Below are 19,178 nucleotides of genomic sequence, written 5' to 3'. Positions count from 1 at the left end.
ACAGTGAAATAGGTGAAAAACTAAACAAAACAAAACAAACAAACAAACAAACAAAAAAATGGTTTTGAATATAGTACACTGACTACATTTAAATCTTCAAAATATTCTCTTTTATCATCAACAAAGGTTCTGAGAGCTAACAAACAACAAGCTTCCATTTTTAAAATGTATGATATCGCTATATTTCCAGCACTGGTTGCACTGTAAACCCGGATAAGTTCATTTACCTGAAAAAAATTTGAGGAAACTAATTACCTCAAAATTTTTACATTGATAAATCAATTTCTTTAAGCCAAATACACTTAAATATAACAAAAAATATTTTAAATTACAAAGATTGAGTAAAATTTTAGTTATATTTAAGTGTATTTTAACTTAAAGTTAACTTTAAGTTTGATACATTAGCTAGCTAAGTTCTGTAATTTTAGGTAGTTTACTTAGCTAGCTAGCTATGTTTTGTACATGAGTTGGTTAAATTTGCTAGTAAAGATTTGTAAATGAGCCTGTTATACTAGCTAGCTAATTAAGTGTGGTAATTCAGTTAGTTAAATTAGCTAGCTAGTTAAGTTTTGGACATTAGTTGTTAGATTAGCTAGCTTGTTACATTTTGTAAATTAGCTTGTTAAATTAGCTGGCTAGTTAAGTGTAGTATGTTAATTAGTTACATTTTGTAATTTAGGTAGCTAACTTAGCTGGTTAGTTAAGTTTTACACTTAACTAGCTTGTTAAAATACCTAGCTAATGAAATTTTGATGACGTTCCTTAACGTTCATTTTAAAAAGCTGAATTTTAGGATTGTCTGAGTTAGCAGAATATTATCCTGACTGACTGCTTAGGGAACTAGCTAGTCATGCAGGATCGGGCATGGTGAACGTGTGCTCAGCTCTTTTCCAATTATCAAATTATGTTTGAGGCTTGAATTTTAGTCCATTTGCTTCCATACTTCTACTTATAATTTTGACCCAGTATGCATACTTCTACTTAAGCACGGTTCCTGTACTTTTTCCATCCCTGCTCATTGTTTACGACTCAAGGACAAACAAATTCATTCTCATTTTCGTTCCGACAAAAGGCCCCAAGTCACTTCCTTTATCACTGATGCTACTGACTAACTCAGTCACATTGCTTTATGTACATGAACATTACCCATGATTAAAAAAATGACCTTCCATACCCTATTATTCACTAAACATAATCCTACTGCTCCTATTAATAACCTAATTACAACTTCTACAATGTAGGTCAATCAAGAGTTTTCATATAACAGCGTAGACCAGTAATCATGCTGATTATCGCTCGTCTGCATCAGGAAGTCATTTAAAACTCCAAAGAATTGTGCACTTTGAAAATTATTACTCAGAAATCCAGCAATTATAGAGTAGCCACAAAATTACAGTACAGTACAGTACAGCTGGGAAGGAATTATAAAAGGCAATGCCGTGTATTTCAAACGTAAGTGTACGTACATGTGTGACAGGTGGCTCCAGTGTATCCAGTGGCCTCACAGGAGCAGCTGAAAGTGTCCCAGGTCTGAGTGCACCTTCCTCCATGCTCACAGTGATTAGGCAAGCATCTGAAAAACATGACAGAGCAGAGGAAACTAACTAACATAACTAACTGCCCTGAGGTAACAGAGGCAAATTAACCTCCATTCATAAGGGACTGTTTTTTTTTTTTTTTTTTTTTTAAATATATATATATGAATGGTTAGCTCAGATCCAGGGCTAAATAAAAAGGAGAAATAAAAGAAGTATTCATGCTTAGTCTGCAATTTAAGTAGCATCATTTGGCAGGAAATCAGCTTTTATGTCCATCCATCCATCCATTTTCCATACTGCTTATCCTACACAGGGTCATGGGGGAGCCTGGAGCCTATCCCAGGGAACTCAGGGAGTAGATGCTTATTTCAGAGCTTGTCATTTTCCTTTTCATTTGTATTTTTAATCTGTCTCTTGTCTCTTTTACGTTACAGCGTATTACATTCGAAAAGAAAGAAAATCTGTCCGAGTTTCAGTCAGTATTTTCTATCCCCCCAGTTGTTGATAGATTTAAAGGTAAGTGAATATGTTTAAGAACAGTGTCTCGGCCACTTCTACTTAAATAAAATCCGGCAAGCTCGGAGGTATTAACTGCATGCAGGTGAATTGCATAATCTAAATGCATATGCATAATCTAAGTGTGTAACCTGACTCTGAATAAGCGCAACTTTTCCAGTGTAAATATCACAAATTTTGGACTTGGGTTCCTGACTTTGAATACAACCCTAAATTTGGTCTCTCTAAAATTTGGGGACATTTTATTACATTTATTCATCCAGCAGATTTTTTTATTTTTATTTTAATTGAATCATCTCCTTTAATTGATCTCCTCTTTTTATTACACATTAAAAAAAAAAAAAACACCTTTCTATTTCCTTTTGCTCCCGAATCTTGGAAAGGAACACAAAATGACTGTATAATTATCAAGGTGAGTGCAGAGAGTGAAAGGAACAGAGACGTTTAAGCTATTCACATCCCTACAAACATAATCTTTCAGAAGTGAAGCCCTAATTAAAGAACTAAAGTTTAAAAACAATGAATTGCTTCGCTGTTTTTCTTGTCGATTTAGTTAGTCACCTTCAAAGATGCTTCAAATTAGAAGTCTCAGAAGTAAAACACAGTGACACGTGACCAGATTGGCAGATTCCCAAGGCCTCTCTGTTTCCCCAACCCCCACGCCCCAAATCAAACCCATTAATAGAGCAGAATACAGTGTGAACCCAAATGAAAGGCCAATCCTCTTTGAGCTAATGGTTGTTAGACCATATCACATAGGCTGTTAGAGTTCTGAATATGGAAGCTGGATTAAACATTTTTTTGTTCTGCCACATTGCCTGCATGAGCTATACTGTTTGATCTGTTGGGCTTTATGTGAGGAACATTGGGATTAATTTGGTTAAAACCTGAACCATCTGCTGCTGTAGTGCTGGAACTCAGTGGGAGAGTTTAACACACACAGTGATTCTAACTCCATGACACTGAGGCGATGTAATAAAGACGAAGTTATACACTGAGAATGTTTCTGTAAAAAAGAGAACCGTCTTGGTGTTGATGTGTGGAGGAGGGAATAAACCTGCCTAGGCTTTTTTTTTCCACCTATTCTCCTCACACTAATGAAATTCATGTTTTTTTATTTTATTATTATTTTTTTTATCAGGACAGGGAACTAGGGCTCTGAGTCACAACTGCAACAGAAAATTGTGTGTCAAATGGATTGGGACATTAATGCCTCATTAACAACGGAGACCCTGCCAATCGCGAGTTTGAATCCCAATGATGCCACAGATATCTGTAACCAGGAGTCAAAGAAAGCATAATTGGCCATGCTGTCAGGAAGGGATTGGTGGCATACTCTCTCTCCTGTCAATTATAGCCACATTAGCCAATCACGAGCATTGGTGAGTTCGTGCATGTGGAAGGACCCGGATAGCGCTTTCGTCTGAGCGTGTTACACGTCTCGTGACGTGAAATTTGAAACTTTTTAAAAAATACGCTTGACCATCTCTGTTCAGTTATGAGAAAATATCTGAACATCACGTTTGTAATAAAAGTAAGCAATAAAACACAACAGGACACACCTAGTTATAAGAAAATTATCAATGATGTCATGGTGGAATGCAGCCTGAGGTACAGTTGAGCGTAATAACAGGATTAGTTTCCAATAATACCACATCCTGAAGTGTTTTATTCATATTATACCACATTCATTTACCAGCGATTACTTTTTCATTTGTTATTCAGCGACACCTCGTGCTTTTTTTAAAAAAAATATTTTTTATTTTTATTTATTTATTTATTTTTATCACAGAGCAGTCTATCTCTCTCTTGAAGATAATAAGACAAAAACACAGGTTCTCACATTACTAAGACAGGGGTGTGACGGCGGTCCTACAGCCCACACACACACCTGTCCTGACCCTGAGAGGCCACAGTGGGACAAAAGACTGTCCTGAAGACTTTCCCATGGTGCAAAATCACTGACACTTTTGACTCCTTCCATAAATGCTAAATAAATGTCTTCTTAAAGAAACTATCTCCATATCCATATATTCACCATATCAGTGATGATATTAAAGAACACTTTTTATGAATTATTAGTTTCGGATAATCTCGAGTGTCCTCCAGATAACAAATTTAATGAAATACATTTGACTCACAGGGACTAACTGTTAGAGTTAGTGCTGCCTCTGTAGAACATTTCACAGAATGATGTTTCGCATTCAATGGACAGGTTAAGCCAAGCTATTGATGGTTAAATTTCAAAGAAAAAATAATTCCCCATGGCTGGTGCTGATGGAGTCTAAAAGTAAAATTAAAATGCATTCTTGCCAAGGAATTAGGCAAAGCTGGAGAGAACTCATCAATGCACAAATATAAATTCCATCAACAAGAGCACAAGTTCGGGAAAACCTGGTCCTGGATTACCCCCGTCCTGAACATTAGAGTGTTTTCCCTGCTTTTAACACCTAACCCGACTACTCCAGGAGCAGAGTTAGGAATCGGTGACGCTTCAAAAGCTATGCATGTTATTTTATGTTGTTCCAATGCTATACACAGGTACAGCCATATCAATCTTATAGCAGCATCACAGCTGAGCAAGTCTGGTCTTAGCAACTGAGCAGATTTTCATCTCTATTATCTCTTTGACTGAAGGGGTTTGAGAATGCAGGACCGGAGAGCCGGTCTTGTCTGCTTTGGCTGTTTTCTCCTGTGCTTAGTGTAATGGAAAATGACAGTAATATAAAGCAGCCATTAGGGACAATAAAAAGAGGATAATGTTTCGTTTAAAATACTGTCAACTAATCATGCTAGGACACACACACACACACACACACACACATTTTATTCTTTCATAACACACTGTTATGACAACAAGCTAATTAGGATGACTCGACCCGTACCTTTATGGTACACCAGGAGATATAACGTATGCATGTGAGTACAATCTGAAAAAGTCTTTAAAGTCAATTTAGCCTTGAATTCCTGTGATGGATCTGATCCCAAAACTTGCTTTGCTGAGTAAAGCGATCTGCGAACTGATGAAGGAAAACACAAAAGCAATTATGTTGAAGTGGGCAAGTTTTCTGTATCTGAATCCCAAAAATATGTGTTCAGTTCTCAGCCGACCAAGTGGAGTTATTCTAATCTGTCTGAAAAAATTATGAGATTTCAAGCTTCATTATTATAGTACACTCTCAGCCGAGGAGTCGATGTTTACAGTGGGCTGAGCTGCGGAGCGACAGAGTGTTATTCCTATCATTCAATATGCACACAGGACAGCAATTAATGAAGAGCTGATGCAAAATCACTAATCAATAACCACATTCTGATGAGCTGCAAGTGTCTCTCCGGTAATCTAAAATCCTCAGCGTACCGCTCGTTAATCGTTCGGCTGATTAAAGAGTGAAATTGTCAATAAAATGATATTTAAGGAAAATTTAGGCTCTCGACCATGAAGCACAGTCTGAAATACATACTGTATGGCCAAATGTTTGTGGACACCTGACTATCACACTCATACTTGCTTCTTGAACATCCCATTACAGATTTTGTTCCTGTGTGTGGTTATAATAACCTCCAATTTCCTAATAAGACCTCACTTTGGGCACCGGGGCATTGCCATACTAGAACCTGTCATGGGGAAAGATACATTAGACAGTAACTGAATAGTAAGTTCTCAAAGTTGATGTATTAGAAGCAAGAAAAATGAGTGATTTTGACAAGGGCCTAATTGTGATGGCTAGATGACTGGGTCAGAGGATCTACAAAACGGCAGGTCTCAGCGGTGGGGTGTTACTGGTATGCAGTGGTTAATACCTACCAAAAGTGGTCCAAGGAATGGCAAACGGTGAACTGGCGACAGGGTCATGGGCGCACAAGTCTCACTGATGCGCGTGGGGATCGAAGGCTAGTCCGTCTGGTCTGATTCCACAGAACTGTAGTACAGTACTGTAGTGCTGGAAACGTTCATGCTGGATATGATACAAAGGTTTCAGAACACATAGTGCATCCCAGCTTGATGCATATGGGAGCCGCAGACCGGTCAGAGTGCCCATGTTGACCCCTGTTCACCACCGAAAACGCCTACCATGGATCAGAACTGGACATGGAGCGATGGAAGAAGGTGGCCTGGTCTAATGAATCACATTTTCTTTTACATCATGTGGACGGATGGATGCGTGTGTGTCGCTTATCTGGGGAAGAGATGGAACCAGGATGCACTATGGGAAGAAGACAAGCTGGTGGAGGCAGTGTGATGCTCTGTGTAATGTTCTGCTGGGAAACCTCGGGTCTTGGCATTCATGCGGATGTTCCTTTGACACGTATCACCTACTGTACCTAAACATCGCTTCAGACTGAGTACACCCCTTCATGGCAACGGTATTCCCTAATAGCAGTGGGCTCTTTCAGCAGGATCATGTGTCCTGACACACTGAAAAAATGGTTTAGGGATGTTTTAAGGAACATGACAAAGAGTTCAAGGTGTTGACTCGGCCTCCAAATTCCCCAGATCTCACTCCGATCGAGCATCTGTAGGATGTTCTGGACGAACAAGTCTGATCCATGGAGGTCCCACCTTGCAACTTATAGGAGTTAAAGGATCCGCTGCTAATGTCTTGGTGTGAGATACCACAGCACACCTTCAGAGGTCTTGTGGAGTCCATGCCTCGACGGGTCAGAGCTATTTTGGTGGCACAATGGGGGTCTAGACAATATTAGGTGGGTGGATTTAATGTTATGACTGATCAGTTTCATCACATCCTATGTCTCATTAACATACAACCATGTGTTTTTCTTGTTCCAGAATAACACTGGTCATGACCGATGATTTACCTCATTGATCATCTTTGTTTATCAGTGCTAAATTTATGCTGCCTCACTGCCGGTGCATGAGTGAGAAAGAACTGCAGCACATAAACACACGTTAAAGCTCTATGACAGAAAATGCATGGATAATCAATCACTATTAGTATAATCACAGAGAGCCGGTGCTCATATTCCTTAAATTGAATAAACCGTGTCGATGTCGTGCTCCTGAGCAGGAGACGTGACAAGATGGTCAATTACTCCTCATGTTCTCTTTTGTGATTGTGTTGTGTTGAAAGTCTTGTTCTGTAACACAGGCTATTTGTACAGCTAAAAACTAATAATGTCTGACTCTTTATTAAATATATAATCGATATGTTTTTACCTAGAATGAAACTAGAACTTGTAAGCTAAACCTATACGATCAGATTCAAAAGTTACATTTTTGAATTTAATGTAGTTATTTTGGAACTTAATACACCTCCTTGTTCTTTTGCATTTTCCATAGCTTCCTGGTTCTGTCTCTTTCCGTCTCAAACTGGTACTTGACGTTATTTTGACCAAACAAGAACATACACATTTTAATGCGTAGTGTGGACGATGGAGGTTCATTTGGTGTTCAGACCTGTCTATGATGGCACACATGTCCAAGCTGACATTCTCAAAAGCTCCCAGCATGCCCTGCTCCACTGCCACCAGGTCGGCTAGCTGATCGTCCACCTGAATGAGCTGCATGCAGCCCTGAAATGAGCGTTGTGACGGAGACGCCTGGGTCTGCAGGAAATAACCTGTACACAAAAAGACAAGAAACAGGAAACAGAAACGTCTCACTCTTATTACAGGTCATTTACAATTGATTTTCAAAACTTGACAATCCACTGTTAAAACTCTGACATAATTATAATTACCATTCAGAATGGGTGTTATGCATGGCGTTGCCTAAATGTTAGCTGGAATATTTATGACCATTTATTAATCATATCACAAATCATAAAACTAGTCAGACATCTGATAAAGTACGTCTACTAAAAATTCATATAGAGCAAAATATTGAAAGTGAAACTCAATCCAACCTCATGTCAGGTCTGATCTGCAGGTCTTAGTTTGAAGGTTTGATTTAATTAAATCATTCCCTAATTCATTAGAGACCTGTGCCCATATGGAGACTGTATACTGATGAGAATATGACGAAATGAAGCATGGATGAACCTCTAAACCCAAACAAGCTGCTCAAGCTCGAATAAGACATGAAAACAAATCTTCCGAAATCCTTCCCAAGACTCTGCCGACATCCTCCTGATATTAATAGGCAAACGCCTGTGTCTGGAGAACCTACCGTTTGTTTTCGCTCATGTAAGAAATAACAGTTGGTAGGGAAAAAAGAGCAAAGTTCTGAAAGGTATCTGAGACCATCTGTTGTCTCGTCTCAGACACTTTTCTGATTGTCTGTCTGAGCAGAGGAAAAGAAAGAGACAGCACAGCGAGTGAAAAGTTCCCAATAGTACGAGCTTGACAAGAAACGAAAGAGATATAAAGCCTGCATCTGGTGAGGAACACAGGAAGGAGAGGAGTATACAGTAGCATCTGCCAGAATGTCTATATGAAAAAAGTGCCGGGGGAATTCAGGGAATAAATAAAGACAGGCCATATTTGGATAACCGGTTTAGTGCGGCCTGACTTTGTCACAAGTAATTTTATAATATTAATAAAGAGGACAATGACCGATTTATAACCGTTAACAGCAATAACAAGTATGTGTTGATGTCAGTGTTTGAGAGCCATAGGTGTTTAAAGAGTAATGGTGGTTACATTAATGAATACCCATGTGCTCAATGGATCATTCATAACCAGTAGAATGACCTCTGGGATGCACCATAGTGTTAAATGCTCATCAGTAACATCTGCACAGATGTTTCTTTTTAAAATGTATTTATCTTTTTTTTTTAAAATATCCTTTTGCCTCGAAAATCTGAGGTGTTCCTTCTGCTCGATGAGCTCTATAAGCTCCTTCCAGACTTCAGCAGAAGCACATCGAGGCTTTACCTTCATTTAAATCTCCGCGGAGATAAGCGGCGTGACCTACAAACATGCTCCTGGTTTATTGAGAACTGTAAAGAGGAGCCTCTTGGATTTTTCACCACTAAGAAGCAACTGTAATACAATACGTGGTGATTTTTGTTGTACATTTCAGCAATCGCACAGAAGTGAAGATGAACAGTCGACTGTTTAATAAAGACATAATAAATAAATGAGTTCATTATAGGGGAAACATAGATTATAAGTAGAATCTGTTCAACTGTATGCAGTATTAGGCCTAAGGGATAATATTCACAAATCTGATTCAAATAAGCAAAAGAAGATGGGAAAAAGGACTATCCAGTTTTGGTGAGTCTGTGTGCACTGTAGCCTCAGATTACTACTCTTGGCTGACAGGATTGTGTTCTTCTTCTGTTGTAGTCCATCCACATAAAGGTTTGACATATTGTGCTTTCTGATATGCTTTTCTGCTCACCATGGTTGCAAAGAGTGATTATTTGGGCTATAGTATCATAGCCTTGTGTGGTCATTCTCCTCTGACATCTTTCAATCACACACTGATGTGGATTTTAACTGAAGCAGTTCCTGTATATGAATGATTTTATATACAGTTGTGCTGTCGCGACGTGATTGGCTGATCGGATAATTGCACAGATATGCAGGCTGAACAGGGCGCATGGTGGCTTAGTGGTTACACGTTCGCCTCACACCTCCGGGGTCGGGGGTTCGATTCCTACCGTGGCCCTGTGTGTGCGGAGTTTGCATGTTCTCCCCGTGCTGCGGAGGTTTCCTCTGGGTACTCTGGTTTCCTCCCCCAGTCCAAAGACATGCATGGTAGGCTGATTGGCATGTCCAAAGTGTGAGTGTGTATGTGATTGTGCCCTGCGATGGATTGGCACCCTGTCCAGGGTGTACCCCGCCTTGTGCCCCATGCTCCCTGGGATAGGCTCCAGGTTCCCCATGACCCTGAAGAAGGATAAGCGGTATAGAGGATGGATGGATGGATGAAGGCTGAACATACGTGTGCTTAGTCTCCCATCTCTCTTGTCTTTGTGCTTCATGAACTGTTCTTTTTTCAGCATCTTTTTTAGGATTTGGAGTCAATTTTCAAATCACACTAAAGACCTGTGAGATGCAAGCTGATGCATGCTGTACAGTGGATTGGACCGAGTCCCAGGTTTGATGCGATTAAATCTCATTTACTCAAGCCCGTGTGTCTGAATTTGCATCCTTTCTATTGAAAATGACATGCCAGAGTGTAGAGTGTATGTGCTTTATTATTTTGCGCAGTACAATATCCCAAAGCATGTTTGCCTCACACCTCTTGGATTGGGGGTTCGAATCCCGCCTCCGCCCTGTGTGCGCGGAGTTTGCATGTTCTTTCCGTGCTTCGGGGGGTTTCCTCCAGGTACTCTGGTCCCGCCCCCATGCTCTGCAGGAAGATTGGCATTTTAAACTAGTGTGTGAATTTGTGTGCGATTGTGCCCTGTGCTAGGTTGGCATTCCGTCCAGGGTGTCCCCCACTTTGTGCCCCGAGTTCCCCAGCGGGCCTGTATAAGATAAGCCGTACAGTATATGGATGGATGAATGGATGGTGGTGGAATATCCCAAAGTATTACACATATCTATTTAGTACTGTATATACTGTATGGTCAACTAAAAAGTTTCTGTTTACTAAGTACATTCAGAACAAATTCCCACAGAGATTCAAGCAAATTTATTAGAGAAAAGTCAACCATGATATGTTCATCTACAAGCCATGACTATAAATTATTTTATTTTGTCTAAATATATATAAAAAAATTGTTCACCTCTAGTGCCAGGGAAAAGCTCTTTCCACTCTCAGGAAAGGAAAAATTGCTTGTAAACAAATTAGAGAGTCAGACATTACAGCCCTCAGGTGAAATAACAAAGATGGAGAGAAACACTGATTGATAATTATGACTGGCTGATCCGTCAGGAGTGTATGTGCTGTGAGAGAAGCTTCTGCCCTTTTTTCCAGGCTGGCGTCTATAAATATGCTGTCAGGACTGAGGGGTAGAGAGACTGTAGCTCTCGTTTAGGTTTTCTGAAAATGATTAACGCTGATAAAGCTCATCTACTCTGTGATTAAGGATTAACTAGGAGTTCTGCACAAGGTGGAAGACACTGAGAGCCACGTGTAGGTACGTGAGGAGATGCAAAACAACACGCAGGTTAATGTGGCTATAAAATTCACAAAAATATTACTAAACTGCAGTTTAAAAGCAACAGATCAGAGACAAGGCACGGCATCTGTGGCCAGGAGTCCATGATAGTAAAATTGGCCCTGCTATCTGAATGGGAGGGAAGGCATAATCCCTCCCCTGTCAATCACAGAGACACGGATAGTACTCGGATAGTCCCATGATGCAGCAGTTTGTAAAGATCCAGTTGGATAGCTTCATGTGACAAGAAGGAAGCATGTGATAGCCTTCGCCCTCGCCGGTTTGTAGTTGTATGACAGGGGCGACCTGGCTGGTGGGCGGCAATTAAGGACTAAATTAGCGAGAAAGTTATTGAGTAGTGGAAAAAGGTCAACAAATGATAATTTCAGAACAAGTAAAAGTTGTGGAAGGTATTAAGACAGCTTATATGACATTTGATTACTAATTTGTTATAATGAAAATTGGGCTGATAAGAATCTTATTTAAAAAAAAGAACATGTTAATTACACTGTAATACATTTTTTCTTGTGGTCAAATGTATCTTATTTACCATCTAGAGAGAAAAAAATAGCAATTTTGACCAAATCTTGTTTAATGTTTTTTTGTTTTGTTTTGTTGTTTTGTTAGATGTGAGAAAATGTATGTGTTCATAGCATATGACCAGGCCTGCCAGATCTGAATAAAAAATTAAAAAATCAGCCTTAAATAGTTTCCCTAAAGAGGACTTTCACCAAGGCCCTAAAACAGCCTCACATTTTTGTCATGAATAAAAAAAAAAAGTTAAAAACTAGTGGGAAAAACGCACACTCGGCAACACTGCCAATAAAGCTCTAAAAAAAAAAAAGCGAGAAGAAGGCGCATATTTAAAGCTTGTTTTAGGAGGCAGAGAAAATCACATGCAAAACCAGCCATAGCTAATTTCCCTTTATTACACTGAAAAGAATATGTAATCAACCACACTTTTCATCTTGCCTTTTTTTTTTTCTCTCGCGCTGACTTCCCATGGCGATCTCTCAAATGGATATGTATGAGCACACTTTGCATGTTTCCGCATGTACAGAGCTTAAATTGTGAGTTAAACCTCAAATCCGGTGTACATAACAAGATTTTTCAGGCACAATCCAGTCTAATTAATGTATGTCTGAAAATGGGCACAAACAGCTTTAATACACCTAGTCCCAGTGCTTTATTTGGTGGTGGACTGTTAACTTCACTTTCCTAAGTGACTGCTTACTTTCTTATTTCTAATATTTTGTACATTCTGATTGGACACAGGCAGACAGGAAAGCCTGGAAAGCCCATCAGTGGAAATCCAAGCTAATAGCACACAACATTCTGAAAAAAAGACCTCTAATACTCACACAGACAGACTAGGGAAAGGGGGTAACTCACACCATTATCGCTGTAATCATGCAGTTGTACTCACCTCCAAAGTGGTACGTTCCTCCAGTTATGATCTCCACGGGGGTGTTGGTTCTCACAGCCGAAGCCTCGTCTCCGTCGATGGTCAGCATGGCGAAGTTTTCTTTGGCCAAGAAACGAACATCGTGCCATTCTCCATCATTCAGCCCTGAACCTGTAATGATAGGAACAGTGAAGGAGATGTGATTAAATACTACTCTATTAGCTGATTACTTGATGCATCCATGTTCATACCACATACATAGAGTTTGTGATCAAGATAGAGTCTGGCCATATTTATGTTGCAGGCGCATTGAATCTCTGGAAATCTCTCCAGCACCATACAGATCTAGGAGCTATAAGTAAATTCTCATTACAAGCTACTTATAAAAATAATTGCGACTAAATGTAGTGTTACAACCTTTGGCTGCAAGTCTTCTCGGACATGTCTCTATCAGGTTTGCACATCCGAATCTTGATTTTTATTTTAATTTTTTGCCCTTTCATCTTGGTAAACTCTGTCAGACTGGATGGAGGCTGTTGATTGAACAGCAATTTTCAAGTCTTGTCATAGATTCCCAATCAAATTGAGGTCCTGGGCTTTGAATGGCCCTACACAATCAGGTTCTTGGTTTTGAACCACTCTAGTGTCCTGTTAAAAAAAGAAAACATCCACGCCAGACTCAAGCCTGTCAACTGAAACAGGTTTTCTTTTAGGACTGCCTTGTATTTGGCTCCATCCATCTTTCCCTCAACCCTGACCACTTCCCCAGTCCCTGCTGTTGGAAGGTGTCTGCCCAGCATAATGCTTGTACCACCACTGTGCTTCATTGTGATGATAGTTCTTCTCAAGTTGGTGAGCAGTGCTGGAATTCCTTCAAACATAGTGTTTCGAGCCATTTGATTTTGGCCTCATCAAACCAGTAAAAGTGAAAAAACAATCTTACTACATTGCTAGCGCAGTTACAATGGAGTTCCAATAGAAGCAAAGATTTATCAGGAATCTCAGACATACACTACCAGTCAAAAGTTTGTGGACAGTCGACTGAAATGTTTCTCATGATCTTAAAAACCTTTTGATCTGAAGGTGTGTGATTAAATGAATGAAATCGGTGTTGAGAAAAATATAATCGTGCCGACGTATTCGTTTCTTTTATTAGAAAACAAATATTTTATTTACAATAAAATATTTTTTTAAATGGACGACTCGGAGCAAAATATTCCGAAATAGCAGTGGATAAGTGTCCGGCGTCGGTGTGATCTCCTTTAATACTGTTTAAAAATCATCTCAGGGAAATTCCTCAAGAAATCGGTCGAGAAAATGCCAAGAATACATTTCTGGAAATTCTAGGCAAAAAGCGTGTCTACATTGAAGATGCTAACAGTCCGATATGATAGGGACGAGATGAGTATTATAAAAAAAAAATATATTTTTATCCGAGTCTGTCAGAGAGAAGGATCTATCGCCTTTATGATCCGCCAAAAGCGGTGATACCTGATGTTTGCATAGCCATTAGCGCCAGTTGGGTGCCTTAGGAAGAGAATATCAACCTGATAACAAGTGTTAAAATATTAAATTATTTAGATTATTTTGGATTTTTTTATCACAACATAATTCCCATAGATCATTATTATTATTCTAAAATGTAGGGAAAAAAATAATAACGAAGAGTGAGTGTCTAAACTTTTGACTGGTAGTCTAAGTGGTTGTTGTTAATGCCTAAAAACAAAAGAGAAGAAAAGTGGAGAGATGTTGGTCCAAACATCCAGAATACAGTCCACCTATTTGACGCAGTTACAGCAGAGTCAGCTCGGCTAGCTAGGCTATCGGTACTGACGGTGATACTGTATTAGCGTAAAGCATTGGAAGCTGATCTGTTTGAGCAGAGTGTACAGATGAGAATGTAAGAGGGCTGGATAGACTAAAGGATTAAAGTGCTGCTGCATCACTCACTTTAGGTATAGATGAAGCAAGGGCTAAATGCACGACTATCGATGTAAAAATGAAAGAAAGAGAAAACTGACCACAACCAAAATAAATATTTGGCATGATTCGATAATATTGAATATTGATAGGCAAGGCTTTAAGGATTGATTTTTCCTTTAATTTGGGTACATTGCTTTACTAAGCACTGTGCATTGCGATCTTTTTTTCCACACAAATGTCCAGATCATCAGCGATGTAGATAGGTTGATGAGTAGCAAATTACAAGATGGTCCTTGAATCTCATTTACAACTGGCTGTAGATCTGAAGGATTCATAATGCAGGTTAATAGCCTCGCTGTAATCGCTGATTTCACGGCAAGAACTTGTTATTTACTCCTGAGTGCAGCAAACAGAACACAATAACAACCAGCATGGGGCTCGTTTTGACAGAACCATCCATCCATCCATCTTCTATACCACTCATCCTTCCTTCAGGGTCACCGGGACACCTGGAACCTATCCCAGGGAGCATCGGGCACAAGGCGGGGTACACCCTGGACAGGGTGCCAATCCATCGCAGGGCACACTCACATACACACTCACACACCCATTCATACACTACGGACACTTTGGACATGCCAATCAGCCTACCATGCATGTCTTTGGACTGGGGGAGGAAACCGGAGTACCCGGAGGAAACCCCCGCAGCACGGGGAGAACATGCAAACTCTGCACACACAGTGCCACGGTGGGAATCGAACCCCCGACCCTGGAGGTGTGAGGCGAACGTGCTCGTTTTGACAGAACGATTTAGTTTTTTTACTGTTAATTCTATAAATGACGCTAGGACATGAACTTACTATATTGCTATTGCTTTCCTTCTCCCTGCTCTCTTGGCTCGTGACAGCACTTGGCACACTATTACAGTGCAGTATCGTGCCTGATATTGATAGTGATACGCAGGATTGTTCAGTGTCTCCTCATCACAGCTCTGTGCATATCGAGCTGGAAGACCTTCAGCCGGACACACTCGGCTGTCTGGAGTAAAGGACAGGTGAAATGAACTGACTGCCTTTGAGAGTTCATATTGCAAGACGCCACTGCAAGCCCATTTAACAGGAAATGAATGATAATATACGCTCCGAGAGTGAAGAGCATGAAGATTATGAGATTAAAATGTAATCTGCGGGTGACATTGAAGTTGCGGTTGAGCTCGCAATGAGCTAGCTATAGCAATCATGGACCTATATACCTGTAAGGGAAAAAATAGGGAGCAATACTGCTTTACACACGGAGAGCTGAAATCATTAGTGGAGGATCATGGGAAGTGTAGAGGGGAACGTCGAGTTATTTTGGCTTTGGTATGAAGGTCATAACTATGGACACATTCATATCAAGTTATAATGTATTAAAAAGGCAACATTTATGGAAATATATTAAACTTCATAACTATCTTGATTATGCATTGTGGATTGTTATGCAACAGTTAGTTCTGGTCCACTAATTTAATTGCTTGAGTGGTGTTCCAAGAGTGTTTATATTTCCTATAACCACACTGGGATGTTTCATTGCTTGTATATCACTCTAGTTCAGCTAGAGGAGAAAAAATAAACAGAAAATTTGCTTAAATATACCACAGCACTGTTGAATTCTCGAATCTGATTGGTCGGAAGGTGCTCCAAGGCAAATCTTAATGCACTTGTTCTAATATGTTATTGTTTCTATAGCAACAGCTAATTCACATGGACTTGTATAGTGGACAGTGTAGATAACCTAAGCCTAACAGTCATTTAAAAACACCTAAAAAATAAATAAATAAATAAAAAAATCAACACCATATAGATATTTCTCTGTAAGAAGATGTTTAAGTTCTATAAAAGAAGACTTCAGTCAGTGACGGCGCTTTAATGTAAAAGCTGTTCCCTGAAGTTTTCTGCCGGAAGGAAAGTCTTCAGGATGGATGGTTTGTGCTTTGAGGTTTTTCAAGCTGCATTTTTTTTTATTAGTCTCAAGAGAGAGAGGAAAAAAATGAGTAAGGCTGTTGAAGGAAGGACTGTTTACAGCTGTGATAATGAAAGTGACAACAGGAACTAACTCGTTTGGTTGATGTTCCTCAACATAAAAAGCAACTAGAAACTGATAAAAGTACAGTGAGGGAAAAAAGTATTTGATCCCCTGCTGATTTTGTACGTTTGCCCACTGACAAAGAAATGATCAGTCTATAATTTTAATGGTAGTTGTATTTGAACAGTGAGAGACAGAATAACAACAAAAAAATCCAGAAAAACGCATGTCAAAAATTTTATAAATTAATTTGCATTTTAATGAGGGAAAAAAGTATTTGACCCCCTCTCAATCAGAAAGATTTCTGGCTCCCAGGTGTCTTTTATACAGGTAACGAGCTGAGATTAGGAGCACACTCTTAAAGGGAGTGCTCCTAATATCAGTTTGTTACCTGTATAAAAGACACCTGTCCACAGAAGCAATCAATCAGTCATATTCCAAACTCTCCACCATGGCCAAGACCAAAGAGCTCTCCAAGGATGTCAGGGACAAGACTGTAGACCTACACAAGTCTGGAATGGGCTACAAGACCATTGCCAAGCAGCTTGGTGAGAAGGGGACAACAGTTGGTGCGATTATTCGCAAATGGAAGAAGCACAAAAGAACTGTCAATCTCCCTCGGCCTGGGGTTGCATGCAAGATCTCACCTCGTGGAGTTGCATTGATCATGAGAACAGTGAGGAATCAGCCCAGAACTACACGGGAGGATCTTGTCAATGATCTCAAGGCAGCTGGGACCATAGTCACCAAGAAAACAATTGGTAACACACTACGTCGTGAAGGACTGAAATCCTGCAGCGCGCGCAAGGTCCGCTGCTCAAGAAAACACATATACATGCCCGTCTGAAGTTTGCCAATGAACATCTGAATGATTCTGAGGACAACTGGGTGAAAGCGTTGAGGTCAGATGAGACCAAAATGGAGCTCTTTGGCATCAACTCAACTCGCCGTGTTTGGAGGAGGAGGAATGCTGCCTATGACCCCTGGAACACCATCCCCACCGTCAAACATGGAGGTGGAAACATTATGCTTTGGGGTTTTTTTTCTGCTAAGGGGACAGGACAACTTCACCGCATCAAAGGGAAGATGGACGGGGCCATGTACCGTCAAATCTTGGGTGAAAACCTCCTTCCCTCAGACAGGGCATTGAAAATGGGTCGTGGATGGATATTCCAGCATGACAATGACCCAAAACACATGGCCAAGGCAACAAAGGAGTGGCTCAAGAAGAAGCACATTAAGGTCCTGGAGTGACCTAGGCAGTCTCCAGACCTTAATCCCATAGAAAATCTGTGGAGAGAGCTGAAGGTTCGAGTTGCCAAACGTCAGCCTCGAAACCTTAATGATTTGGAGAAGATCTGCAAAGAGGAGTGGGACAAAATCCCTCCTGAGATGTGTGCAAACCTGGTGGCCAACTACAAGAAACGTCTGACCTCTGTGATTGCCAACAAGGGTTTTTAAACCAAGTACTAAGTCATGTTTTGCAGAGGGGTCAAATACTTATTTCCCTCATTAAAATGCAAATCAATTTATAACATTTTTGATGTGCGTTTTTCTGGATTTTTTTGTTGTTATTCTGTCTCTCACTGTTCAAATAAATCTACCATTAAAGTTATAGACTGATCATTTCTTTGTCAGTGGGTAAACATACAAAATCAGCAGGGGATCAAATACTTTTTTCCCTCACTGTATAAGGTGTAAGTTATTTAATTATTTAAGAACTGTAATTGTGAAATTGCTGTGGTGTAAGAGGGATTAAAACATCTCAGGAAATGATAAACGTCACCATTTGTGATTGCTGTGATTTACGTCAATAATCCTAATTCAAGTCTATAATCATGCGAAGAGCAAGCATGGTAAACAGAAAAGCTGTGCTTGCTATTAACCAGCTCTTTCATTCAAACCACACCATCAATCGCCAACAATGTTTGCGTAGTCTACTGACTTTCTAGATTCTTCTCCAAAGGCATTTTGAAAAATCAATGATTGAGAAAGTAATTCCACCTCTGGCAAGTTCATTATACCAGCAAATATATTTCACATGCGCCTTCTCAATCACTATTGATGATGTGTTATAGATGTGTCAGTGAATATGGCTTTAATAAATTACCCACAATACATGGAAAATCAAGGGTAATGTGTAATATGTCAAGTGTAATGACTTGACACGACCCACTCTACAGTCTGGGCTAAAAAGAAATCAGTCCCAGCTTCTATTTAATATCATTCTGTTTAATTGTATTGAAGACTATTGGTGGTGCTGCTGTTCTTTTTATGCAGACGTGAAAAAAACATTCCACTTTAAAGCATTTGTTAACAGTAAATAAGACAATGTACAGTGGATATAAAAAAAAGTGTAAATGAAAATGGGGTACCACAGTGACCTCACCAAGAACAGGACATCCCTGCAAAATGTATAAAAGGACAAGACAAAAACTTACCAGGGAGGCTTCCAGGAGACCTACAGCAACATTAAAAGAGCTGCAGGAACATCTGACAAGTCTTGATTACTCTCTGCATGTGACAACAATCTCTTGTAAGTATTTTTTATTTTTCCCTTTTCCCCTAAAAATAATAATAATAATAATAATAAAAAAAATCTTTAAAACCTTTAAACAAAGTTCTGATTGTTTTCCACTTAATTTTTATATCTTGTAATTTTATATTGAAGGTGGAAAAAAGTTCTGCCATTTTAACAGGAGTGTGTAGACTTTTTAT

The 19,178-nt window shown here is 39.6% G+C and overlaps 1 protein-coding gene across 1 annotated transcript in view; it reads right to left on the bottom strand.

Annotated features, from left to right (window-relative positions):
* LOC128599611 (contactin-associated protein-like 2) overlaps window positions 1-19,178 on the bottom strand; it is a 98,422-nt gene that overhangs the window by 55,917 nt on the left and 23,327 nt on the right. Inside the window, exons 8-10 of the mRNA XM_053611387.1 lie at window positions 12,472-12,644; window positions 7,471-7,619; window positions 1,467-1,573 (exon numbers count right to left, since the gene is read on the bottom strand). Coding sequence (XP_053467362.1) covers window positions 1,467-1,573; window positions 7,471-7,619; window positions 12,472-12,644 — 429 coding nt within the window. The remainder of the gene's footprint in view (window positions 1-1,466; window positions 1,574-7,470; window positions 7,620-12,471; window positions 12,645-19,178) is intronic.

Source organism: Ictalurus furcatus, chromosome 23 (genome assembly GCF_023375685.1).
Source record: "Ictalurus furcatus strain D&B chromosome 23, Billie_1.0, whole genome shotgun sequence".
NCBI classification, from domain to species: Eukaryota; Metazoa; Chordata; class Actinopteri; order Siluriformes; family Ictaluridae; genus Ictalurus; species Ictalurus furcatus.
This window is presented reverse-complemented; position numbering and strand designations above follow the sequence as displayed.